Raw genomic sequence first — 27,978 nt, 5'->3', positions numbered from 1 at the left:
CGCAGGGATAGCACACCGAGAGGAGCAGCTTGGCGCCGGCTGCGACCGTATACAAAATAATCTGGTTCATTACACGATTTCAGCAAACTACAAAAATGATTTGGCTGGACCGACTCAAGAAAAACTGGTTTCTCATCGGTATTGTCGTAGTCATTGTATTGGCTCGACTAAATCCCCCACTGGGAATAAAGGGCGGTGAGTTGTTTTTCGTATATCTTTCGATTCCCATTGAATGTGTTCACCGGTACATGTACCCCTGTCATCTAAACGTGCAAACGTGGCATAAATCCCGCTGTAGTATCTGTCAGTCGTCTATGCATGTTGTACTACTATATAATTTGTGTTTGTTTCGTTGTAGGTCCATTAAAACCTGAAATCACTGTCAAGTATCTGGCAGTGTCATTTATATTCTTTAACAGTGGGTTGTCCTTAAAAACAGAGGTGAGTTACGATTTGCTTGTCGGCGTAAATGTCATAGTGCAATTTTTAAACTACTGTTATAGTATTTGATATATTCTGTAATATAAAATATACTGTATTAAAATTGTGCTAGAGCTTCAATTTGAACCTGTGACTTGTCCTAAAACAAGGCACTCTGAGTTTGAATCGCCGGCATCGATTTATCAAGTATACCGGTACATATCCCGACTACGGAAATTCAAATTTTTAATAGGTGTAGATCGTAGTAGCAGGTAAAAATGCTTCATTTTGTAGGGTTGAATTCTGTTATGGTTCTGAACAGCAAAATTCCACCACAATCATGATTTTGAGTGCACTACATACTTAAATTATACTCTGAGATCATGTTGTCTTTATGGTATATGCATGTTTTCTCTATATGGTATGCATGTCGATCCCATTGCTGAACTGAACATGATCAATCCATGTTTATAGTCATCACTGTGTTGATTTTGCACCACTGTGTTGATTGTGTAGCCTTGTATGTGTTTACTTTGCTTCTGACTCTGTAGCACCATGATGCTCTAAAGCAATACCTGGCATTCAGTTGTCTCCCAATTAGCTCTGAACACTTTGTCCAAAATGGCAACTAATTTCTTGGGACATTTCCAATTATATTTTCCATATTTTGGGTGTAAAACAGTAAATTTAACTAATTTTAACAGACAACACTTTGACCCTCGTCTGAAATGATTGAACAAATTTAGAACATTTTGAAAAAAAACCCAGCAAATTACTGATGTCTGGTAAGCATCTCAATCAATCAATCAATCAATCAATAGGTTCTGTACTAATATATCCTGTTGTACGTACTACACAAATCAATATACTGGATAAAGATATTTTATTTGGAACATACATAAAACGAAGCTTATGTCCAAAGACGTGAATAACAGCAAAACAAAACAAAACAAAACAGCACAGCACAGCACAGCTAAAATAATTCTAAGACAAAAAAAAAAATCACTAATATGCTGGAAATATAACTAGAAAGCACAAAGATAAATAAATTTGTTCATCTCTTGGTTATGAGTAATAAAGCGAAGTCCAAAACTTTTGTGCATGACTCGTGGCTTAACTTTATCTAAAAATTACTAGTGATCTGACTAATTCAGACCTTTATCAGAATATTTGTCATATTTTTAAAGATAAGCTAAAATGTTTGTATCGTATGAAGTGAAAAATCGATTTGGTGAGCAATTGGAAGCTTAAGGTAGCGGGACTATTATTTGCATACTTGTTTTCATCTTCTAATTGTGACTAAATGACTACAAATAGACCCGGGAAAGTGTATATTTTTAGAATCGCCAGACTTCAAGCTTTTCACAAGTGTATTTTGCATGCCCATATCTGCATTCTACGGCGCGTTACTCAATCAAAGGTGAAAAATTACTTTTTCTGTAAAAAAAATAATTATGCATTTATGCTGGCGATAAGAAGTATTTTTTTCACTTTTCCTAGTTGTTCAATAGTCTGGTTAATTGAATGTTTTAGTCGCATTGCCCCCAACTCAAACCACAACTCGTTGGTAAATAATCGATGAAATAGTTTGTCTGGACACATTCAAGTTTCTCTTATTGTCACCTTAAAGCTGTGGAAATTTGGTGTTAATCCGACGACAATAAGTATACGTTATTTTTTGTTAAAGACCTTGTATCCTAGAAAACGTCCATGAAGTAACAGCAAAGATTTTCAAGCTTGTTTATCGACACAATCAATTTGTTTTCCCATCAAGGTCTGTTTTACCATGTGTAGGGGCATCCAAATGTGTAAGGCTATTAGAAACCAAAAAAATAAAGGAATGGGATAGCTATAATTGGATAAATTCGGCATATGAAAACACCAAAATCAATGATTTTTTTCAGTGGCTGTGTGACCTTGTGTCTGACACATTCATATGCAAATGACTAATCTGTGAAACAAACAGGGGCGGAGACAAACCACTTGAATGTTTGGAAACTCTCATTGTGTGTCAGATAGCTACTGATAACACATCCTAACATTGCTTTGTCTTGAGTTTATCTTTGAAACTTATAGACACACAGATTAAACCTGTGTTGTTGATTTTGGAAAACACTACTGAGGCTGCCTTGCTTCCCTTCAGAAAATATACATTTTAACCAACTTACATGACATTCTATGTTATGTTGACTTTATCCATATGAAAGTTTATAGTGCATTTCATCAATTAATAAATAAATGTGAAAATCGTAATTTCCAACACAAATAATAGTCTCGCTACCTTAAAGGGGAACCGCTCAATCCCATGGATTGCACCAAAGAATCATGGGACACTATTGTTTATGTTGTTTACAATGTTAATCTATCTTTTGTTATCTATTGTTATTTTAATCCAGAAAATAAATTTGTTGTGAGATTAGGCTTAACTGGAAGGTGCCCCTTTAACCTGTGTTCTAAAGAAAATTTAAAATTTGAAAATTTAGATAAAATTAAAAATAAAAATCATATAGCTTATACTAAATTTTAGAACGTCCACACATTCACTTCTCATTGAGTTTGGTATACATACAGATATTTTAAAGGAAAACAGGTAATCTCCATTAATGCAATGCGGTAGGGGATGAGAAATATTACATTTTATATTGTAATAACTATCAAATCAAAGAACAAAGATCTAGATTCCTTGCAGCCCTGTACACATCTATGCCCCAAAGTTGGAGGATTTCAGCATGGATGAATTATTTCTTTCTACCGTATGTAAATGGATTATTTGGTGGAAAATATATAGTACCAGTATGCCCTATAATTTCTTGACAATTCGTGCCAATCAAAATTACGGTGACCATCATGATCTTATAACAACATACTATTTTTTCACCTAACGATATTTTCAGATATGATGAGATCTTTTCCCCATAGAAACCAATGTTAAATGGCTAAACAGATTATTCACAACTATGATAAGCAGTGATCATCGATACAAAGTTGTTTAATATTCTTAAGGGTTGGAAATATACTAGCCTGCGCACTATTATGCAGATTTGCACTTGCACAGTTAGTGTAGTCGTCAGATCGCAGAGATATGGAAGATGTATAAGACTTCAATACTTAAAATGATAGAATGTATAATCGAGCTGGTAAGCAATGTTAGGATTTTAAAATGACAAATTCTATTATAAAAATAAAATAAACTAGCCAACCAATAGGACGTTAAAACAAACTTGCATTTTTAAGTTTACCGAAATTTACGCTGTTTACACTGGTGACCCGCACATATTTTGGTGGCCTTAAAACCTTAAATGATCTTTCTATTTGAGGATAGTTATGTACTTCAATGTAGCTAAAGTTGGACACTTTATGAACATCTTTATATATGTCCTAACATTGTTAAAATTATGCGGCGTCAACATGGATTTCATATTCCATAACAAAATGGTATGAGATGCATGAGTGTAGCCATGTTGGTTTCAATGGATAAAAGCTTTTTGAAAAAAAAAATGGCTATTTTAAAAGTAAAATGCAAAAAATAACAAATCTGCCTACCAGCTTATTGTTAGACTGTATGTTAACAAACAGAATTTATAAATTGAACCCATGCATGATGGAAATAATTGAGAGATAATATACCGATCGTCTCAATCAATACAATGTGTGCTGCTGTCTACGTTCTAAAAGAAATTAACAATAATTATTGCTAAGATCAATAAACTCTTAGTAAGATTAAGAAAAAGTATTTCTACATGAGAATTACACTACCTTATAAATGTTGAAACTATTTCTAGAATGTTTATATTGGTAAAAACATGCTGGAAAACAAGACAAGGTAAATAATGGCAGGCATGAAACTGACACTACCGGTACACTAATTGTATAACTATGCTTGGTGGAGTACCATATGCTGTTCGTCCTGGAGGATAGGTTTCACAAATAAAACAATAGTCGTTGCCAGACCGTTGATAGAGGGTCTGTAGTTCAGCTCTTAATTATGATCTACTGTAAAACACTTTATTTTAGCTGGAATTAATTTTCGCTGAAAAGACTTTTGGGTATTCTGTATAGAATTTATTTTCAGTGATTTTTGAAAAGTTGAATGTAAAATATAGGAAGAAAGGAATATTCGCTGGATTTTATTTTCACTGAATCATACCTTCAGCGAAAATATCGAAAATTAATTCCAAGCAAAAATAAAGTATTTTACAGTATAATATTTAAAACTGGTTTAGTCAGATAAACATGGAAATGAGACATCAAAACTACCAGGTAATACTGAGGAATGCATTGTTGTGAAAACAGCTTAAAAATTATGTTTTCCTTTTTAAGTTATTTCATTCTGTTTTATGTAAATTATATAGATTGTTCATAAATTTAATGATAAAGTCTGGTGCTGTGGGCAACTAATGTCTAGCATTTTTTTGGTTTTGTATGAGTAAAAGGCAAAAAATAAATATCCCATCAGTTGCCATCCTTTGCTAGAGGATTATCTACAATGAAATATTTAACAAAGACTCTACTTAAATTGACAGCAGTTGATTTTTATTTGTTACAACAGATTCTGTCCATTTATTGCTATACATGTATGAATCTGAGCATATGCTACAAGCATTTGAGGGGGATTACCCAAAATGCTCATTTTGTCTCATTTACAGTCTTAAAATCCCTCACTTACACTGTAAATTTCATGAAGGCATGAAATATTTATAAATGTTTGAAAACAACAACTTTAAATGTGCGAATGTATCGGTAAAAAATTATCACATAATTGTGAAAATTTAAATCGTTTCAGTCTATAAAATAAGCTACAAAGTAATAGATTTATATGTTTGTGTGAAACGTTTGCGATCTGTTTGTTGTGTTTTTTTTACATTTATATGATGGATAACGTTGACAAACTCATAGTGCCACGGCTCAAGCGCCTGTTACGTAAATTTGTTGTCTCAACATCAAATTATCGAAATAAGGCCGTATGTGATTTAAACCTTGAAGAAGATCCAAACATTCTAAATCAAGACTCGAAAGAAGACATCAACAAAGGATGTTAAGATTTTGGATGTGATTTTGAGAACTCGCTAAAACTCTTGGGATACTCTTGTGATTTTAGCAACTACCTGATGTGTCACAGGTCGGACTACAACAGAAAAAAAATCAGAGTTTTCAAGTCATTTGAAGACTTCAAACTGTGCGATGATGGCCGCGTATTAGATTTTACAATACACAGAGATTTCACAGACCATTTTAGCTAGGCGTATTCAAAGCACAGGTGAAGACCAATCTAAACAAGACAACATATGGCTTGTGTTTTTTAATAATAAATGCTTTTTATTGAATTTATTCTTGTATTCATCATTCACTCTCACCACTAACATATGAATATAAAGACTCATTTTAAAATACTGTCATACTTTTGTTAAAACACCATCCAGGCATGATTTTGTCACCTGTTAAAATAAAGGTATTGTTGCACAAAAACTGTATTTAATATCAATGTGCTTACATACACTGATATGTATGTCTATGGTCCAAATAGGTCATATTGGCATGACGCAGTATACATTAATTTTAATTAGCTCTGCTGTCGACTTTGTCAAGTGGGGCTTATCATATGAGTGATTGTCCTGTGTCGACCATCGTCAACTTTTTACTTTTTCTACTTCTTAAAAACTACAAATCTGATTGCTTTGATACTTGGTGTATGTGTACCTTGGGTAGACCTCTCTTAGATTTGTTCATTTCATACCTTCAATTCTCTAATTTTGATGAATATTTCTGTCATTTTTGGTAAAAAATGATATTTTCAACTTCTTGTTAAAAACCACAAGTCCGATTGCTTTGATATTATACATATAGGTATGGTATCTCAGGTGGACCTCTCAGATTTTATTCATTTTATGATGGTATCTTCAAATCGCTGATTTATATGAATATTTTTGTAATTTTTGGTAAAAAGTGATATTTTAGACTTCTTGTTAAAAACCACAAGTCCGATTGCTTCGATATTATACATAAAGGGAGACATTTCTCAGATATTGTTTATTTTGTGATGATATTTTCAATTCTTTATTTGAAGTGGAGCTATCTTAGCTGAGGGGCTGCTTGTTAACATATGCTTGAATGTTTTGTTTGTTTATTGACAGGAACTAATGAGTGCCTTGATGCAAGTCAAATTACATGTTTTTATCCAGTGCTTTACCTTGATGTTTGTGCCATGTGTGGTATGGCTTCTTGTACAGATGTTAACGCTAACACCAATCGATCCATGGCTTTTAAAAGGGTAGGAATTCATTATTTGATTATCAGTTTCTGTAATACGATGTTATCAATCTATTATCGGGCTTTTCTTTTTGAAAAATGCCTGAGAGTTAGAAATGGCATTTCTGAACACAATTACGTATGTAATTTATTAATCTCTCAATTCACATGACCTCAATTCTTGTAAGATCTTCACCACATAATTGAAAACATGTTGAAAAAGCGACATGCAATTTTAGCGAATTGGGGTAAAATGATGTAATAGCAAAATGTCGGTTTAGCGAATCTCTTGTCATTGTTGATTTTCTGTTTTCACAATACTTGTCTGTCGCGTGCCAAACAAGTCAAGTGAAATTACGACGTGCCCCAGATTTTTTTGTTCCGAATTACTGTATACAAATCCCCAAGCCTTGGCCATTTTGAATTTGTATGTTTATGTCATTAGTGACATCTTGAATTAGCGAATCAGTTCTCTCGCTAAATTTGCTAAAAAGACATGCTGACGAAAAAGACATGTTTTACAGTATCACAGTAGTTGCATACCCTTGTCTTATAAGCCCTTGTTTTCCCACATAAATCTTGTAATAAACTCATTACCGATATATACTGTTGTGTTACAGATTGTTGGTTGTTAGTTGTATGCCTCCTCCAGTGTCTTCAGCTGTCATCCTTACAAAAGCTGTTGGTGGTAATGAGGTCAGTCAATTATTATATTTGTTGAAGAATACATAGCTGAATATTTATTGTTCAAACCTACATGTAGTTGCTAACATTCTGTGATGTTTAATATTTCTTGCATGTTTATTAACTTAAGGTAGCGAGACTATTATTTGTGTTGAAAATTATGATTTTCACATTTATTTATTAATTGATGAAATGCACTATAAACTTTCATCTGACAAAGTCAACGTAACCTAGAATGTCATGTAAGTTGGTTAAAATGTAGATTTTCTGAAGGGAAGCAAGGCAGCTTCAGTAGTGTTTTCTAAAATCAACAACACAGGTTTAATTTGTGTGCCTATAAGTTTCAAAAATTAACTCAAGACAAAGCAATGTTAGGATGTGTTATCAGTAGCTATCTGACACACAATGAGTGTCTGAGTGGTTTGTCTCCACCCCTGTTTATTTCACGGATTAGTCATTTGCATATGAATGTGTCAGACACAAGGTCACACATCCACTGAAAAAAATCATTGATTTTAGTGTTTTCATCTGCCGTTTTATCGAACTATAGCTATCCCATTCCTTTATTCTTTTTTGGTTTCCAATAGCCTTACACATTTGGATGCCCCTACACATGTTAAAACAGACCTTGATAGGAAAATAAATCGCTTGTGCAGATAAACAAGCTTGAAAATCTTTGCTGTGACTTCATCGACGTTTTCTAGGAGTTTATGTTTTTCAAAATACAAGGTCTTTAACAAAAAATAACGTATACTTATTGTCGTCGGATTAACACCAAATTGTCACAGCTTTAAGGTGACAATGAGAGGAACTTGAATGTGTCCAGACAAACTATTTCATGGATTATTTACCAATGTGTTGTGGTTTGAGTTGGGATCAATGCGACCATGGAACTATAAACCCCAGGAAGAACAACGAAACTAAGAGGATTAAAAAAACCTTTGTCTTAGTTTATCTTACAGTGCTTTCGCTTTTGTTTCCACAACATTAGTCATACTCCATGTTAGTTGCCGCCGATACGCCCGTATCAACCGCTTTGCTGGAAACGGAAAACTTGAAAAAAAAATTCATATCTGCGCAGTAAAATATTTCGTTCACTACGCATGCGCAAACAAGTCGGTCTGCAGGGTGACCTTCAGTGTATCGGAAATCATGCAACGGGTCGGAGTTTTAGCGAGTTTTCATAATTTTCAATGTCGTTTTTAGATTACTTCTTGTTTTTTTCAACCCTCAAAAAAATAAGGTTGCGAAAGTTTGCGAAACATGGGGTTTGGTATGCTGTTTGTTGTCGAGATATCCCGACTTATTCCGTGTTTCCCTTCGATCGCCAGAAGTGGCAATGTGTTTTTTTCCCCGTTGAATGTCGCTCATTTATCAGTGTTTTTGTCTTGGCGCCATTGTTTTTTTATGCTATAACCGAAACAACTCGATCACGTGATCTCTCGAAGTCGCCCGATTGACTCTGAAAATGACCGATAGTCGGAGATAAACGTTCATTTGCGTAAATCGGCTTACTTTTAATGCGACGAAATAAACAGTCAAAATAAACATTCGACATCGCGGCAACTATCATAGTTCAAAGGAAACAAAGTGGTTGTTCTTCCTGGGGTTTATAGTTCCATGATGCGACTAAAACAGAAATTAAAATTCAGGACACTACTTTTCAAAACGCGTTACTTGAATAAAACTGACCAGACACATTCAATTTACCAGACTATTGAACAACTAGGAAAAGTGAAAACAAAACTTCTTACCACCAGCATAAATGCGTAATTATTTTTTTTACCAAAAAAGTAATTTTTCACTTTTGATTAAGTAACGCACCGTAGAATGCAGATATGGGCATGACAAACACACCTTTGAAAAGCTTGAAGTCTGGCGATTCCAAAAATATATACTTTCCTGGGTCTATTTGTAGTCATTTGATCCCAATTAAAAGATGAAAACAAGTATGCAAATAATAGTCCCGCTACCTTAATGCTCCAAATGCGGATAATTCCCAAACTGGTTGCATATCACTTTAAGAGAGACAAAGTCAAGGAAAATATTGTAGTTGTGATTTCACAGTAGGCCTGAAAACGAAGGGTCACAGTGACTTCCATAAATACCGTATTACCCCGGGCACGCGCCCAGGGGCCTGAACATACAAAATCGGGAAAAATTGGGGGTGGGCGCTTACCCGAGGACCACCCCAAAAAAGATTTTAAAAAGTTGTGTTTGTGATCGTATGATAAGGTCAAATAAAGGAATGCTTTCGTACACTTTGTACACGTACTTATTTCTTGATTTATGCGAGGTTTCAATAAACGTGAGCACTCGGTCAAGAACTGTGGGAACACTAAGACACAGGGTCGAATTTCAAGAATAAAACTTGTTTTACGTCAGCGAATGAAGTTGTATTACTCACTGAAATTGGCTACAAAGTATGGTAAGTATTGTAATCAATGCACGGTTACTTTTTTAGTAACCGTGATCAGTGCAAGTCGAAACTGCTGGGAAAAACTACCGCTTGTAATCCCAGATGGCGATGACCTCATTAGCATAATTTTGTTCAGGCACGTATTGATACATCACATCGTAATTACTGAAGAATAGCAGACAGGGTTATGAAACAATAAAAAAATAACTAAAGCAAAAACTCACGGTTTTTCAGCATTTTTGCAATAAAGAAATTATTCTCTATCAATAATCTGCCCAAAAGAGGAACATTTCTACTAATTCTTGTGTTTTTTCGACGTTTTTTGAAAAAACATGCGATTAGGCTGCGAAAGTAGAACATTCCGGAGGGGGTGAAACGGAAGAGCCAAACTTAACACGTAAAAATAGAACGCGTATTTTGACCTCTACATGGCCAACCAATGGCTGGACACGGATACGTTTGCGGTCGTTGCCAAAAAGCCCCGCGTCCATCGCCTGGTGATGCTCTTCCATTATGAATTCAGTCAGCGAAGTGCTACGTTTTGAAACCAAAGCTAAGTGCTTCAAACCACTCACCAAGGTATGGATTATTGCAATATTGGATTCATCGTGAATGAAGAGAAAGCAGAACGTGTGCGCCACATGCTGCGTGGTTCATCTTACGTCAAGTTCCAATGAGTTTTTACGTAAAAACACAAACAAAACGGCCCTTTTCAGGGCCACCACACACTTCAAAAAGAGAACTACCGTAACAAACACACTATTTAAATAAACCAAACGTGTTCGTTTTTGACAAATAAAACTTTATTGTTGACCCCGTTCTTGGCTAAAAATCACCCTGGGCGTTTAACCGAGGATGTCCCCAACATGTAACTTTTGTGAAAACAGGGGGGTTGGCGCTTGCCCAGGGAGGGGCGCGTGCCCGGGGTAATACGGTATATTTTTATTACAAACACTTAAATTATAGTGAACTTTTCTAGCAGGCAAAAATTTAATTCAAGGTAGTATCTTAACATTTATTTTGAGTACAACATACAACTGTAACTCGCGTGTGTGCGTTGTATATCCTGTTGGTGATGTCAGAGATTTGGCATGCTCATGTCCATTTAGTCACTTTAGGTTCATTACTCACTACCGGGTAATTTCTTTGGCTGGTTTCTGTTGTGAGTATGCGTTTGACTGCTTACTGTGTTGAAAAGCTTAGCAGTGGTCATGAGTTTGAATCTCATATGTTCGTAATATGCCTTTTATGTATATTTTTAATGTCAAAGTATCATTTGTCTGGGACTGTCAGGCTGATCTCATTCAAACTTAGTATTAGAGTCTCACATATGACTAAATTTTGTTTTTGTTTTTTTCTGACATGCTTGCTTATAATTTTGTCAGGGCCAAGTAAGGATTGAGCACTGCCTGTCATTTTTGAAATTGTTAACAGGGACTATGTCATTGACAATGCCTTGTTTATAATATATTATCCTCCTTCCTTTTCAGGGTGCAGCTATATTCAATTCAGCCTTTGGAAGCTTCTTAGTAAGTAAATTATTTAAAGTTGTGTTGAATTCTGCTTTAGGGTTAGACTAGATGCTGTCTATGATCGTAAGATTTTGAAAAATCTACGAATAATTATTGAATTAATCTGGAGTGTTGACTGTTGTACTGTGACTAAGTTGTTTGTTTTTTTTTCCCTCATAGGGTATTATTGTAACTCCCCTTTTACTCTTACTACTGGTAAGTACTCACTGAGTTCGCATTCTGACCCATTTGTAGGACTTTGTTATAAATAATTTCAATGGTGGATCATTTGAAGGTCTATAATTAAGGATTAGTGTTTCTAACAGATTTGAAAAAAAGAGGGGAAGAAATTGCCTCATCACTCTGATTTGTGGGGGAACTATTTTTAAATTAAGGGTAAATTTCTTTCTTATTCTGCATAAAAGATTGATTCTTTAAATCATGATTCATTTGTATCACTGTTTCATCTTTTGGTCTTCCAGCACCCATTTTCATTATGGTTCAATTTTCATTTAAATCACTTATACTAAATGCTCCTGTCATACATTAGCCTAGTTTATCAAAGTCTGTTCTTGTTTCCGTCCGTAAAAATGATGTAATATCTTCATTCCACGTCAGTGTTCACATTCTCAGCCCTGTTGAAAAACCTGTATTTCGAGAAGGAACAAATAGATGTATTCAAATTACGTATAGCATTGCTGGGGGAATTTAACATGGTGTATTTTTTTAGATCAGAGAGTAAAGACATTTACTGGTGAAATAAGCCACAAATTGCATATATATTTGCAAATACTGTTAGATTGGAGATTCCTTAAAATCATTATCCAAAAAAATAATGCTTGTAAATTGCGCATACACTATAGTGGAAGAATCCCAACAAATTACTGTGAACCCTGGATGAGAAACTAGTGAATATTTTGAGTTCTCTATGATTGTTATTATCATGCACCCTTGTATATGTTCTAACCTTTTCACCACAGATCCTTCTTTTCATCACAAAATAGTCTCGTTTATAGTCTTTCCTTCAGAAGGTTGGGACAAAAATAGTCGAATTCTTTGAGTAAAAACTGACTCAAATTTTGTCTGTTGGCTCCAAAATTAGGGTTCAATTCCAGAAATGTTGAAAATTATAAGCAAAAAAGTGCAGATGGTAGTCTGATGGTGAAAAGGCTAAATTTGCGTGTATACGCAGTAACTGGTTGGCTAGAACCATAGAGGGTCTATGCTAGAACCAATCATTCACACCTGAATAACTGTGTTATTTGCGAGTGTGACTATTAAATATACATGTATGTGCACCTATTTATATAATAACTTGTGGGCAGTGTTGTAACAGTATATTGCAAACTGGTGAAGATCCATCCACGACCTTTTGGGTTAGACATATGTGCATGCTAGTTTGGAAATATATAAAGAATATGAAATTATACTGACCTTTAGACAATGCTTAGCAGTTATATAATTTATTAGAATCCATCCATCTTTAAGGCGGTAGTGAAATTTTTATGAATATGCGGTGTCTTACTGATCTGTGCATCAAGATGCCTATAAGCAAGGTATCATGTAACATGTTTGATGGGTATCGTTTGAACTATAAAAAGATGAAGATGTCAAGAAAACATACCTGAAGGCTACTGGCAATTAACTTTACATGGATTTTTGTCTCCCTGTTTTGTCAAGTTATATTTGATATGTGGTGCATCTTTGCTAGCCAAGGTCTAAGTTTTCAGTTGCGGCTAATCATTGTCCAATCAGTTAGTGTGTTACAAATCCCTCTTTGGTGTTTCATTTTAAACAAAATGACGGCGCCCATGAATCGTAATATTTGTGATGATAAAATTGCGAAAGTTTTCGGTGTTGGTGCCCTCAAGCCTCATCAGGTACAGGCAATCAACGCAGTTTTGTGTGGGAAGGATGTCTTCATATCGACAAAACCAGGAAGTGGAATTTTGTTTTATAATTTGGTACGTCCAAGCTGATTGAGCGCATTGTTTCGAGGCGTGCCCAATCAGATCTCACTGCTTAAGATACGCAATTAGTGACAAATCTTGGTTCCACAATTGCCATAGTTGTATGTAACATTTTCCAGGGTGTGCCTTAATGTGTTCAGGAGAACCATTTCTAGCTTTACTAATCACTCGCCTTACTGTGTTCAGGAGAACCATTTCTAGCTCCACTAATTACTTGCCTTGATGTGTTCAGGAGAACCATTTCTAGCTCCACTAACCACTCACCTTACTGTGTTCAGGAGAACCATTGCTAGCTCCACTAATCAGTCACCTTAATGTGTTCAGGAGAACCATTTCTAGCTCCACTAATCACTCACCTTACTGTGTTCAGGAGAACCATTTCTAGCTCCACTAATCACTCACCTTACTGTGTTCAGGAGAACCATTTCCAGCTCCACTAATCACTCACTAAAATATAATCATCAGGCACTGGCATTTTGTTTATAACCGTGATGATCTTTGTCTGAATTTAAAACACAGCCATCACCCACTGTGATAACAACAAATAAGCCGATACTTTGGCGTGTGGCAAAACATCCGAGCTACGCACAGTCACTTGAACTCTGATATTTTTAATGAAAACTCGATATTTATTTGGCCGTATTTATCTAATGGACATGGAAACAGATTTATTAATATATATACATTTGTATAATGCTTCTCATTCCATCCATACTTGTTGGGACTCTACTGGTTAGTTGTCTACAAGTGACAGAAACAGTCATCTCCATTCATCCATCTATAACATAAAACACCGCCGATTACACATAAACAACAAGTTGGTCACACCTCGGTCGAGGTGTTAATTAGGCCGCAATACTTCAATTTACAAGTAAACTATCTCAAGCATTTCATTGTTTGGCTCCATGCCCAATTTTGAAAGTGATCGTACGCTCAACTCTGGACTGGCAAAGTCGAGACTTCTTTTTTGTTTTCCAAAAAAAGATAATTAATTGTCAATTTAGCTTTTTTTGTGTGATGGCGAAAACTAGCGTGACCGCAAAAAGGATTTCTTTCGTGGTCACGTCAGTTTTTGTGACCATGCTAAAAGGACTTAAAACAATTAATTATTTCTTTTTGTAAAACAAAAAAGAAGTCACAACTTTGCCAGTCTAGCTCAACTCGCTGATACGCTTCTAACAATGAATAGAGGAAGACTATTTTTTAATGCGTCCTTCTTACAATATTTATTTAACATGATTGCTTTGTTTTAACAAACATCCTCTCATGTTAATATGTGAACTTGTGTCAACTGAGCGTAGCTCTCATTACATTATCAGCATTCCATGGTTTGTTCCCACGCTTACTTTTAAAAGTGAGCGCACTCGAGCATTCCATTGTTTGGCTTCACGCTTACTTTTGAAAGTGAGCGTACGCTCAACTCGTATCTTCATGAAAACTGAGAAGCTCAGTTACCGTGCTCAACTACCACATAGAGACTCATTTACATACATGTAGACTGGGTTTTAATGCTAACTCATGGAGAGATTTGTTGCAGAAACAAGATATCAGATAATCGATATAAGCACTCCTGCTCCAAACTTTTGATCAAGATCTGAAGCCAATAGAAAATCTTAGTTTAGTCCAAAGTTAAGAAATACATAAAAAACAAAACCTTGCATCCACATTTTAAAAGGAAAATTGTACTCAAAAATATGTATTCTGTACATTTTTTTGTTGAAGTATATAAATTTTAAAAATCAAAATTCACAGGAATTTGTATCAGCTATTCGAACAAAATTATAGAGCTTTTATTATACTCATTTAAAAACTCACTTCAAAAACAAAGATTGCAGTGTTTGAAGATGTAGATTCTCAGGAGGCAACAGTACTGTTGACTTCTATCTCCACTGGACACCAACTAACTATTTGCAATTTATATTTGTCTCAGTAAATCATCAATTTTTGACAGACACCTGTACAAAATACTTAGACAAAAACCAGCTAAGATTTTCTAGTGTCTTGCATGTTTTACGAATCTATTCACGTCTGAATGCGGCATTTTTTCTGAGATGAGGCATTTGTTTTTATACTAAAATATCTGAATTACTTTGAATAAACCTGGAAATTATGTCCCTTAAAATAATTAAACAAATTAGACATGAATTTGTAAGATATTTTCATCAATCGAGGACATTCGGTAGACTGCTTTCCCACTGCTGTTTCAATCCTAAAACTTGCTTTAATTCAAAATTAATTATGACTATGCATATTGAAACAAACAGGCAACGTCACCAGAGTTCAACTATGTTTTAAGATACTGTAAAATACATAATTTATGCTTGGAATTAATTTTCCCTGAAGGAATGATTCAGTGAAAATAAAATCCAGCGAATATACCTTTTTTTCCTCTATTTTACATTCAACTCCTTAAAAATCAGTGAAAATACATTCCATACAAAACACACAAAAAGTCTTTTCAGCAAAAATTAATTCCAGCTAAAATTAAGTATTTCACAGTGGAATGTGTGCATATATACACACATGCATATACATGTTTATGTTTTTTTACACAGCTGGGAGTTTCTTCAGCAGTTCCAGTTTCATCAATATTTTTACAGCTCTCTATCACAGTAGTTGCTCCATTATTTATTGGACAGGTATGACTAACTCCATTGACATTATTAGTCACCGTTCGGACGTAGTTCGAAAACGGGGACTTATGTTTCGCCCTGTGTGCGTGCGTGCGTCCGTGCGTGCATGCGTGCGTCCGTGCATCTGTGATCACCTGTATCTCGAACATGCATGGACCGATTATGTTCAAACTTCACTCATACATCACACATTATATGGGACATATGCACATGCATTTTTTTCATGATCCGATTAATGATAGCCGAATAGCGACCATTTTAAGGCCCAAAATGCATCAAAATCGCACATTTTCACCATTACGGACCCAGATCTCAGTTATGCATGGACGGATTTCGTTCAAATTTGGTACATACATTAAACATAATAGGACCTTGATGCACGTCATTTTTTTTTTTGGATCAAGTTCGAAATGGCCGACTGGCGGCCATTTTGTTTTAAAGAATTCAGTTCTGGATCCGTATCCGAGACATGTCTGGATTGATCAAGTTCAAACTTCACACACACAAGGTACATCATGTCACAAATATGTATGTGCATTTGTTTCATGATCCCATTAACGATAGCCAAATGGCGGCCGCTTTAAGGCCGAAAATGCATTGAAATCGCACATTTTCACCATTCCGGACCCAGATCTCAGTTATGCATGGACGGATTTCATTCAAATTTGGTACATACATTAAACATAATAGGACCTTGATGCACGTCATTTTTTTTTTCGGATCAAGTTCGAAATGGCCGACTGGCGGCCATTTTGTTTTAAAGAATTCAGTTCTGGATCCGTATCAGAGACATGTCTGGATTGATCAAGTTCAAACTTCACACACACAAGGTACGTCATGTCACAAATATGTATGTGCATTTGTTTCATGATCTCATTAACGATGGCCAAATGCCGGCCGCTTTAAGGCCAAAAATGCATTGAAATCGCACATTTTCACCATTCCGAACCCGGATCTCAGTTATGCATGGACGGATTTCGTTCAAATTTGGTACTTACATTAAACATAATAGGACCTTGATGCACGTCATTTTTTTTTCCGGATCAAGTTCGAAATGGCCGACTGGCGGCCATTTTCTTAAATAATTCAGTTCTGGATCCGTATCCAAGACATGTCTGGATTGATCAAGTTCAAACTTCACACACACATGGTACATCATGTCACAAATAGATATGTGCATTTGTTTCATGATCTCATTAACAATAGCTGAATGATGGCCATTTTAAGACCGAAAATGCATTAAAATCATGTATTTTCACAATTCCGGAACCAGATTTCAGTCATGCATGGATTGATTTTGTTCAGATTTAGTACAATGTGTTGTACATATGCAGGTGCATTTCGGTCATGATCTGCTTTGAATGTATATGTCACTCAAATATGAACGGAACTGGGGACGTGTCATTGACAATGACTTGTTACATACAGATTACTACAGGTTGTGGTGCAGATATGCAGAATAGTACTGTAGACAGTGTTACATGTAATGAATTCCCAACATAATTTATTAATTGTAAAACATATATCAAGTTTTGCAACCTTTTTTTAGTCCCCGTTCGGACGCAGTCCGAAAACGGGGACTTATGTTTTGACCTCCGTGTGTCTGTGCGTGCGTCCGGACCTGTATCTTAGAAATGCCTGGACCAATCACAATCAAACTTCACACATACATCATACATGATATTATACATATGCACGTCAATTTGTTTCACGATCTGATTCAAGATGGCCGAATGGCGTCCATTTTTGTGCTAAAAATCATCAAAATCAAGCATTTCCCGGCTAGTTACAGATGGATTTTGTTCAAACTTGGTATATCCATTCAACATTTTTGGCCCTTGATGCACATCATTTTGTTTTACGATCTGATTCAAGATGGTCGAATGGCAGCCATTTTTGTGTCAAAAATCCTAAAAATCAACCATTTCTAGGCTGTTTATAGATGGATTTTGTTCAAACTTGGTATATACATTAGACATTATGGGACCTTGATGCAAATAATTTTGTTTTTCAGATAAGATTTGAAATGGCCGACTGGCGGCCATTTTGTATTTATGAATGTGGTTCACGTGCCATATCTCTGACTTGCTTTCACTGATTATGATCAAATTTTAAATATTCATTATACATCATGTCATAGATAGACAGATATATTGGTTTGATGATCCTATTCAAAATGGCCAAATGGTGGCCATTTTTGTGCTAAACAATCATCAAATATCAAGCATTTCTGGCATTTATGGATGGATTTCGTTCAAACTTGGTACATATCTTAGACATTACAGGTTCCTGATGCACATCATTTATTTTTCAGATCGGATTCAAAGTGGCTGTCTGGTGGCCATTTTGTTTTAATGAATGGGCTTCTAGACCCATATCTCTGACTTGTTTTGACTGATAATATTTTCAAATTTGAAATATTCGTTATACATCATGTCATAAACAGATATATTGGTTTGACTATCCTATTCAAAATGGCCGAATGGTGGTCATTTTGTGCTAAAAAATCATCAAATATCAAGCATTTGTGGGTGGATTTCTTTCAAATAGGTAAATACATTAGACATTACGGGTTCCTGATGCTCGTCATTTTATTTTTCAGATTGGATTCAAAATGGCTGCCTGGTGGCCATTTTGTTTTAATGATTGGGCTTCTAGAGCCATATCTCTTGAATGCTTTGACTTATTATAATTAAATTTTATATATTCGTTATACATCATGTTATATATATACATGTATTCAGAATGGCTGATTTTGAATGCTGTTCCAGAGCAATTTCTCGCAATATGGACAAGTATATGTTTGAAGATCAGATACAAATGTCAATCATTTTAATGTTAAAAAAAATCATATTCCTGACATGGTTATATTCCCGCTATATTACTATAAACAAAACTATATATCTTAAATTTGATAACTAACGGGGACTGTGCCATGCATGGCTTGTTTTTTTTTAATTTGCGTTATATTAATGATTTTCGTCCTATGTTTTGCATAAAAACGATAGAATTAGAAGGATGCAATTTTTTTTTAATGAATTTGGAATGTGAGTTTTTTTATGTTGAGTTTTTGAGGTAGATGGTGGTACATGCATTACAACATTACAACACTACGCAAGTCTACAATAGATGGTAGTACATGTACGTGCAGACTAGTACCATAGACAACACTACATAAAGTCTACAATAGATGGTAGTACATGTACGTGCAGACCAGTACCATAGACAACACTACATAAAGTCTACAATAGATGGTAGTACATGTATGTGCAGACTAGTACCATAGACAACACTACATAAAGTCTACAATAGATGGTAGTACATGTACGTGCAGACCAGTACCATAGACAACACTACATAAAGTCTACAATAGATGGTAGTACATGTACGTGCAGACTAGTACCATAGACAACACTACATAAAGTCTACAATAGATGGTAGTACATGTACGTGCAGACCAGTACCATAGACAACACTACATAAAGTCTACAATAGATGGTAGTACATGTACGTGCAGACTAGTACCATAGACAACACTACATAAAGTCTACAATAGATGGTAGTACATGTATGTGCAGACTAGTACCATAGACAATACCACATAAAGTCTACAATAGATGGTAGTACATGTACGTGCAGACCAGTACCATAGACAACACTACATAAAGTCTACAATAGATGGTAGTACATGTACGTGCAGACTAGTACCATAGACAACACTACATAAAGTCTACAATAGATGGTAGTACATGTACGTGCAGACTAGTACCATAGACAACACTACATAAAGTCTACAATAGATGGTAGTACATGTACGTGCAGACTAGTACCATAGACAACACTACATAAAGTCTACAATAGATGGTAGTACATGTACGTGCAGACCGGTACCATAGACAACACTACATAAAGTCTACAATAGATGGTAGCACATGTACGTGCAGACTAGTACCATAGACAACACTACATAAAGTCTACAATAGATGGTAGTACATGTACGTGCAGACTAGTACCATAGACAACACTACATAAAGTCTACAATAGATGGTAGCACATGTACGTGCAGACTAGTACCATAGACAACACTACATAAAGTCTACAATAGATGGTAGTACATGTACGTGCAGACTAGTACCATAGACAACACTACATAAAGTCTACAATAGATGGTAGTACATGTACGTGCAGACTAGTACCATAGACAACACTACATAAAGTCTACAATAGATGGTAGTACATGTACGTGCAGACTAGTACCATAGACAACACTACATAAAGTCTACAATAGATGGTAGTACATGTACGTGCAGACCGGTACCATAGACAACACTACATAAAGTCTACAATAGATGGTAGCACATGTACGTGCAGACTAGTACCATAGACAACACTACATAAAGTCTACAATAGATGGTAGTACATGTACGTGCAGACTAGTACCATAGACAACACTACATAAAGTCTACAATAGATGGTAGCACATGTACGTGCAGACTAGTACCATAGACAACACTACATAAAGTCTACAATAGATGGTAGCACATGTACGTGCAGACTAGTACCATAGACAACACTACATAAAGTCTACAATAGATAGTGGTTAATGTACACTAGTACCATACATTATTATACATACCAGTAGTTTACTACAATGTACTAGATACAAAATATCAATTCATTTTCTCAACTTGTATTTTTTCTAGTTTGTCAGACGTTTTATAAAAGACTGGTTAGAACGGACCAAGCCACCATTTGGTCAAGTTGGTAGTGGTATGCTGTTACTAATAATCTATACCACTTTCTGTGAAACGTTTTCAAGTACAAGTTTAGATTTAGATCGGTTTCATCTACTTTGTGTAGTTTGTGTTGGTAAGTAACCCCCTCCCCCCCCCCCATCTACATTATGCATGACCCCTAAAGGTCACACCAGGGTTTGCGCTATTGTCTCAGCAAGACATGTCCCACTTACAAAATTTTATGAAACTGAAATTTTACCCTTTAACTTTATTAGAGATTGGACCCCAGCTTGCCTGAAAAACTGGGTCCCTCTTTAATAATTGGAGTCCGGGAAGCCAAATATGGGGTTAACGCAATCCCTGGTCACACATTCTGGTATTTTGGGTCTTGCATAATGCTGTAAAGAGGCACATACATACAATGGATCATCCCATGTGTGACATTTTCATTTATATTTTACTGTTTCCTGCAATTACAATCTTATTTAATTTTTATGTAACTCGTCGCAATTAATTTGTCTGTTTGTATTTCAACTATACTTATAGTCTGTTGCATTTTGTTACATTTTGCGCCCTTGCGTGTGCACAGTGATTGGTTGGCCAGAATTGGCCATTGACACCCAGGGATAAAATAATGATAAAACACATTCGTATATACGTTGTCACAGCAGATTGTGAGTGACATTTGCATGTTGGTTGTCAAAAATGTAAACGTATGATGTGACAATGCAAAAGTCTATACAAATCATGTTCAAGTCTCCTGGGATCAGAAGCCAATCTAAACTTGTGTTACAAAACACTTTCTAGAGCAGCATACGAATTTAAGTAATGCATGCTCTAATTGGCTGACAAATCCTGTCAACAAGAGACACCTGTACCTGATTCTAATCAAAACCCTGTAATAACTAAATATACCCATTCTAATTCTAAATTATTGTGCATTTTCTTTTTGTCATTTACAGTTCTCATTCTGCAACTAGGTTTAATTTTATTGACATTTTTACTATCTCGAATTGAAAGATTAGGATATAGTCCAGCCGATACAGTGTGTATTATGTTTTGTGCAACACACAAATCTCTCACATTAGGTAAGTTGTTGGAATGACTAACTAGGGTGCAATTATAGCTGTTTCTACTGCAGTGCAAGGCATTTAGTTGTATATCTTAATAGGCTAACAGCATTTTTAGCTCCGCTGCCGACGAAGTCAAGCGGATAAAAACAAAGTAATGTACAATAAAAACAAAATAATTCAACTCTGGCAAACGTCAAAGCCAGATCTAAATTGTTGGTGACCAGGATCTGGTTTTTCAACTGCACGAAGAAATCTGTTTGAAATGCAGTTACCATCAGTACTACACTGGTCTACACAGGAGTGTAACTTCTGTATTTACATTTGTATTTCCAAGGTTACCTAATGACAAAAAAAAGTGGTTGTCTGGACAATTGACAATATAAACTCTAAATTTCCTGGTCATCTAATAGAAAGCATTAAATTGAGTTTCAGTTCCTGATTGTAATTTTTTCACGAGAGCTTCACAAGAACCTCTATGTGTCTATTTTTTTACCCTTTTAGTCACTATTGTATACGAGCTTTCAGAGTCATGCAAAATCTTACCACTGCTCTTTTTCATGAAACATTGCATGACCTAGGCATTGCTGTTGTGTTTTGCATGCGTTTTTTGATGCACTAGTGTTGGATGTGATTAATTAGAGTCAGTTCCGTCTACCTGTGCATATCAACACAACATCTGTTGAGATTGTTGCTCATGCTTGGAGGGGCTCTCGGGCAATGTATGTAATTGATTACTGAAGTTGGCTGGCTAATGGCATTGGCTGACTGGTGTTTGTTGACCAGCATGTGGGTGACTGCCTCGTATTGACTGTCAGCATTTACTGCCTGATGTTGACTAATAATATTGACTCGCTGGCAAAAGGATATGCTGTTTGTGTTGTACAATGTAAAAAATTAATGAGATTTAAGAATTTTCTTTCATATTGTTTGTTATAATTGTTTGTGACAAATGTCATTTTAGTATTCTTTCATATGTCATGTGAATTATTATTGATACTAACCATATTAACCTGGTGATTCCTGCCTATAGGTATTCCAATGTTGAAGATTATTTATCACGGTTTTGATCATTTATCACACATCTCTATACCACTATTGATATATCATCCTACACAGATACTCCTTGGTGGATTTTTAGTACCTTTAATCAGACAATGGATGACAAATGCACAGAATTCAAAGTAGGTTCAAATACCACGATATGTGCATATTTACTCTTCACAGATTTAGTTGCTTATAGTATCTCTGGTGAAATGTAAATTAGAATGTCGAGTATCAAAAGACTCGTATGGGTGTCCTGTAATATGAGGTTATTACGAGAATACCTCAAAGTATGCACGAAAACGGTACAGCTGGAGTATAGACCAATGCGCAGCGGAGGTCAATGCGCGGTGTGCTGTCTTACTGCATACTTTGAGGTATTCACGTAATAATCTACATCTTTTCCTTCAAGGATACATCATGGGAATGCCGAAATCCAAAAAAGTTTAGAACAGAATCAGCAAACTTCTTTGTGTGTAGTCCGGTCAAACCTTTGGGGCTGCCATGTCGGTTTTTATTATTCGAGGACGTTTACGCGCGTAATCATTCCTTATATGGTAGGATTAAAATACCCCGTAAAATAACGCAAAATTACGGCAGACTGTAACTTATGGCGTTACGGTGATAGATGTATAATAATATGTATTATTGATTATTTATATTGTATTAGATGGCAATATATATCACACCTTTATCAAGATATCCAGATACTTCCCTGTAACAACACAGTTTCCAACTACTGTGTGCATACCAAAAGAGGCATATATATATGTAGATTATTACATGCCATCAATTATTATGCTTAATCTAAAATCATTTTATATTGAAGCTTCCGGTGTAATGTATATATAGCTGTGAATTGATTATTTTTTTTACTCTCAAACGACACTCTTTGATAATTTGAAGGCTTTTGTGGAGGACGAAATTTCATAATAGTCACTGTGACTTACTGTCTTAAATATCCCAGTGAAATGTTCACTACTACATGTACAAAATTTGGTTTTCCTGACTTTTACAGTGATTTCAATAAATCATAATGACAAAATCAGAAGTAGTTCTCACAAATTAAAATTTACAAAATATATATATGTGTAGTATCGTCGTTGTCAAGGGTGTTACAGGCACTTGCTACAACATGAGAATGTACACAAGATAAATGTACACACAAAGTATCTCATTTTACATTGGCATTTCGCTCTGGGTTATAACACAGTGAATTTGACATAGTTAGCATATAATGTAAAGGGTATGATAATTTGTCTGATTATTTAGTTTAGTCAGTATTGTATAAATAACGAATGGTATATATAACATCCACATTATGGGAAAGCTCCATAGAATGAATATTTTAACAGATTTCAAACAATTTACAAATACTGAATGTAAAGATAAATTTGGTTGGTCAGTTTATATTATTAATGATTTTGCCACACACTTTAGAAATATCTATACCATTTTTGCTCTATTAAAAGCATATCTATATTACAAACCCAAAAGTGACTGACATGGTTTTAAAGACCTCAGTGAAATCTGCACGTCTACAGAATGGTGCGATTTTCTTTGTGGGAATTTGAAATGAAAGCTGTTTACAGTTGTTTTGAGTGTCGGTATTTGAATTCCCTTTACTGTTTGCATTTCACAGTCAAAATAAAGTAATGTACATCAGTTGAATACAGTACCACAACATCACATCAGGTATTTATTCTAAAATCAGGTATTTATTCAAAAATCGGATATTTATTCAAAAATCGGGTATTTATTCAAAAATCGGGTATTTATTCAAAAATCGGGTATTTATTTTAAAATCGGGTATTTATTCTAAAATCCCATAAGGTATTTATTATAACAACCACAACCTAAATTATTTTCTACTAATTAAGGCATGATTTTGACTCAAATAAAACCTGCTTGGTATTAATGTATGTATTGATCTTTATTCCTGTGAGATGAAAATGTGGATTCAAACCTGTCATCTTGTCATAATAAACTTAACCTGTTGATTTGTTCTCTCCTTCAGCATTAGCGATATATTATAACGTTATCCTGCTTGCTTCGGTTGGTGATTTGTCTCAGGTTTGGGGAAGGTATAGTGATTTGCTCTACCTCTTGTTGTCTCCCTGTTATGTGGGTGCCAGGGGTCATGAACTGTCTTTATTTTTTACAATTACTTTGTATTCTTAATCAATGTAAGATGCTTACCTTTGTGGACAATTTGAATGCCAGAATATTTTTGAACCAAATGGACATAATTTCCCATTGCCTGCTGGCCTTGATTAATTTTTTTTTTCAAAATATGGATATAATTATGCAGGCTCATTTTATAAAATGTGATAAAACTAGACTTTCCTTTCAAATGTTATTAAAATGCTATAATCATGATGTTGTCATCCATGCGATGTACAAGTCTAAAAAAAAAAAACATTTTTACATGAAATTTGAATCGTTTTATAAAGTAAATAATACACACTTGTTAAATATTAAGAACTTCAGGCTATGCACATGTGAACAGCACCTAGACATCTGGATATGTACATGTAAATATCATATAGATTTCTGTATTGTCAAAAAACACAGTTCATGGCCCATGCAAATATTCCTTGCAATGTTTGACATATACGTTGCATCCTACATGACATTCATTACTTGAAATACAGTGACTACTGAGCTAATACCTGACTAAGCTGTCAGTGCCTTACAGTAAAACCCACCAAGATTTTGACAGAGAGATTGCACTTAATGTTAGATCAGAACAACTGATTGCATACCTTTTTTCAAAATATTGTTGATTACCGACAGACTTTTTACATTACTTCTACACGTATATATGTCTCGACTGTAGTCAAAGTCTGTCAGTAAATAAATTGTATCCTGGTCGTACATAAACACATAGTGCGTAGATTTGATTTCCAGTTACGTAAAAAAAAAAAAAGTCTGCTGGCAATCGTCAATATTTTGAAACAAACAAATTTTACAACATCCTGGGCAATCTTAATGACAAAATCTCTGTAGTTTTCACTGTAATAATCCACAGTACGGTGCACTATTAATGTATGCTATACTGGTAATGAATTACCCCAGTAGCCATTGTTGCATGTTTATAAAGCATGGCATGGCATGTATGCTATGATGCATATTACCTGCACTAACCCTATTATTAAATTTAAATGCATTAAATTACATAAACCGTCAATACATAGTTATTACTAGCACTAACCAAATATCACTTGATTATTACTAGCACTAACCAAATATCACTCGATTATTAATCGCACTATCCAATTATAGCTTGCAGTGCTATTATCAACAATAGCTTAATATGAATTGCAGTACTATAAATCAATACTAACCATATATGACTGAACTATAACCAGCACTAACCAAATATCACTTGCAGTACACAATTATTACCAGCACTGATCAAATATTGCTAATAGTACATGATTATTGCATGCACTGACCAAGTCATAGTACACAATTACAAGTATTGCCTGTTCTAACCACAAATGACATGCTGCACTTACCAATCAGGCTCACCTTGCCAACTACTAGTATGCTCACATAACCTAACCTACTGTGACTCGCAGTACCCTATTATTACCTGCACTAATCAAGTATGCCTAACGTTATCCAATTATTGTTAACTCACTTTACATTTATAATTGTACCCAATTTACATTTGCTCAAACAACAAAATACTTGTCGTCTCACTTTAAAGGGAACCTCAATCCAAACAACATAATGACCCCTAAAGAAAAAGCTCCACAAATGTAGGAGAATGCAATTTACAGTTTTGTTGTATCACTTTTCATTCTCTAGATATTCCACTTTTCATCAGTATTACGTAGTCAGCCATCTTGATTTTCAAGCAAAGGATTATGGGTAAAGTATGACATCATAGAATCTGTTGTCAGAAATTGAGAAAATGATTTCATCTATAACTTCAAAAGTTGAACTTCAAATTGGCTGAAAGTTTAGAAATTGGTAGCATACATGTACTGGTGCCATCCATGCTTATAAAATAGTTGTCATGGAAACAGAACTGAAAATATTTATTTTTATGTTTTTCTACCAAATGCTAAAATTTCCTTATATTGTATACAATTTACCAACGTGAGTAGGTTATATAGGTGATATATCACATGTTGAGTGCAAAAAGGGGACAAAAAAGTGACATTCTATATTTCACAACTAAAATATTGATTTTTATTTTTTTAACGTTTTCAACAATATCTTCACTTTATGTGTATTTGTAAAATTCCCATTTCCATTACTATATTTATATACATGAGTAATATGTACAACGAAAATTTGAACTAATTCGCATCAGTATTTCTCATGTTATAGATGAAATAATTTTCTCAATTTCTGACAACAGATTCTATGATGTCATACTTTACCCATAATCCTTTGCTTGAGAATCAAGATGGCTGACTACTTATTAACGATGAAAAGTTGAATATCTAGAGAATGAAAACTGTTATAAAAGAAGTGTAAATTGCATTCTCCCACATTTGTGGAGCTTTTTCTTTAGGGGTCATTATGTTGTTTGGATTGAGGTTCCCTTTAACTGATTATTACCAGCACTAACCAAAGGTGCTAACTGTGCAATTTACTCATACTGTTCATACTTATTTCATGCCCTTCACAACCTTGGCTCTACTTCAATTCTGGGTGTGACACCAAGAATAATTAATTCTCAAAAGAATTTTTCAAATTGTCATTTTACTGTTTTAATATGCTGTAAAGTTTTATAAACATTATTTAATTTACGACATTGTTTTGTTTTTTGCAGACACATTAGTTCCGAGCATAGTAATGGGGTAATAGAAACTGTTAGCGTGCCTGAAGTTTAACACTACCAGACAAATGGGGTGATAGAAACTGTCACTAATGCTGATGTCTGACACTAAGATTTATTAATTTTTAAAATACAAGATATGCAATTTGTATAATTTTGTAATCAAGGCATACTATTGTTATTTCTGGTATAGGGTAGATTCAGCTGTTGAAGGTGGCAGTATTAGTAACAGACGATCTCAAGTTCATATCATAACACACAAGTGCAATAATCATGTATTTTCTCTAATGACTTAAGATCGTGAAGTTTGAGATAAATCTACAAATATTCTCAGGTGCACTCTTGTGTATATTCAAAACTGCTGTAAATCAAGGTAATGATTCCACGTGCCTGTGAATTTTGATAAGTATATTGTAAATCTTTGAAAAAACTTTTACAAATGAAATC

General features: G+C 34.9%; 1 protein-coding gene across 3 annotated transcripts; it reads left to right on the top strand.

The window, feature by feature from the left end:
• Nucleotides 1-12: 12 nt before the first annotated feature.
• Nucleotides 13-27,976, top strand: LOC100366423 (sodium/bile acid cotransporter 7-A-like). 3 transcript variants are annotated; one of them, XM_085498481.1, is made up of 12 exons: nucleotides 13-195; nucleotides 359-441; nucleotides 6,552-6,688; nucleotides 7,287-7,362; nucleotides 11,260-11,298; nucleotides 11,461-11,496; nucleotides 15,806-15,889; nucleotides 20,587-20,752; nucleotides 21,582-21,707; nucleotides 22,723-22,873; nucleotides 24,751-24,817; nucleotides 27,526-27,976. In XM_085498481.1, the coding sequence occupies exons 1-11, from the start codon at nucleotides 96-98 to the stop codon at nucleotides 24,767-24,769; spliced, it is 1,017 nt and encodes a 338-aa protein (XP_085354607.1). In that variant the 5' UTR covers nucleotides 13-95; the 3' UTR covers nucleotides 24,770-24,817; nucleotides 27,526-27,976. The 3 variants fall into 3 exon arrangements, with proteins under 3 accessions (XP_085354607.1, XP_085354606.1, XP_085354608.1); XM_085498480.1 differs by lacking the exon at nucleotides 24,751-24,817; XM_085498482.1 differs by lacking the exons at nucleotides 22,723-22,873; nucleotides 24,751-24,817.
• The last annotated feature ends 2 nt before the right edge of the window (nucleotides 27,977-27,978 follow it).

The sequence above is a fragment of the Saccoglossus kowalevskii genome, chromosome 4 (assembly GCF_978046115.1).
Source record: "Saccoglossus kowalevskii chromosome 4, keSacKowa6.1, whole genome shotgun sequence".
Lineage (NCBI taxonomy): Eukaryota > Metazoa > Hemichordata > Enteropneusta > Harrimaniidae > Saccoglossus > Saccoglossus kowalevskii.
The sequence above is the reverse complement of the archived record's forward strand: the minus strand, read 5'-3'. Positions and strand labels throughout refer to the sequence as shown.

Excerpts from the sequence above, each read along its gene's own strand:
- LOC100366423 (XM_085498480.1), top strand. The coding sequence starts at position 96 with ATGATTTGGCTGGACCGACTCAAGAAAAACTGGTTTCTCATCGGTATT. Across the intron at positions 11,497-15,805 it reads CCCTTTTACTCTTACTACTG|CTGGGAGTTTCTTCAGCAGT; the intron begins GTAAGTACTCAC and ends TTTTTTACACAG. Across the intron at positions 22,874-27,525 it reads ACAAATGCACAGAATTCAAA|ACACATTAGTTCCGAGCATA; the intron begins GTAGGTTCAAAT and ends TGTTTTTTGCAG.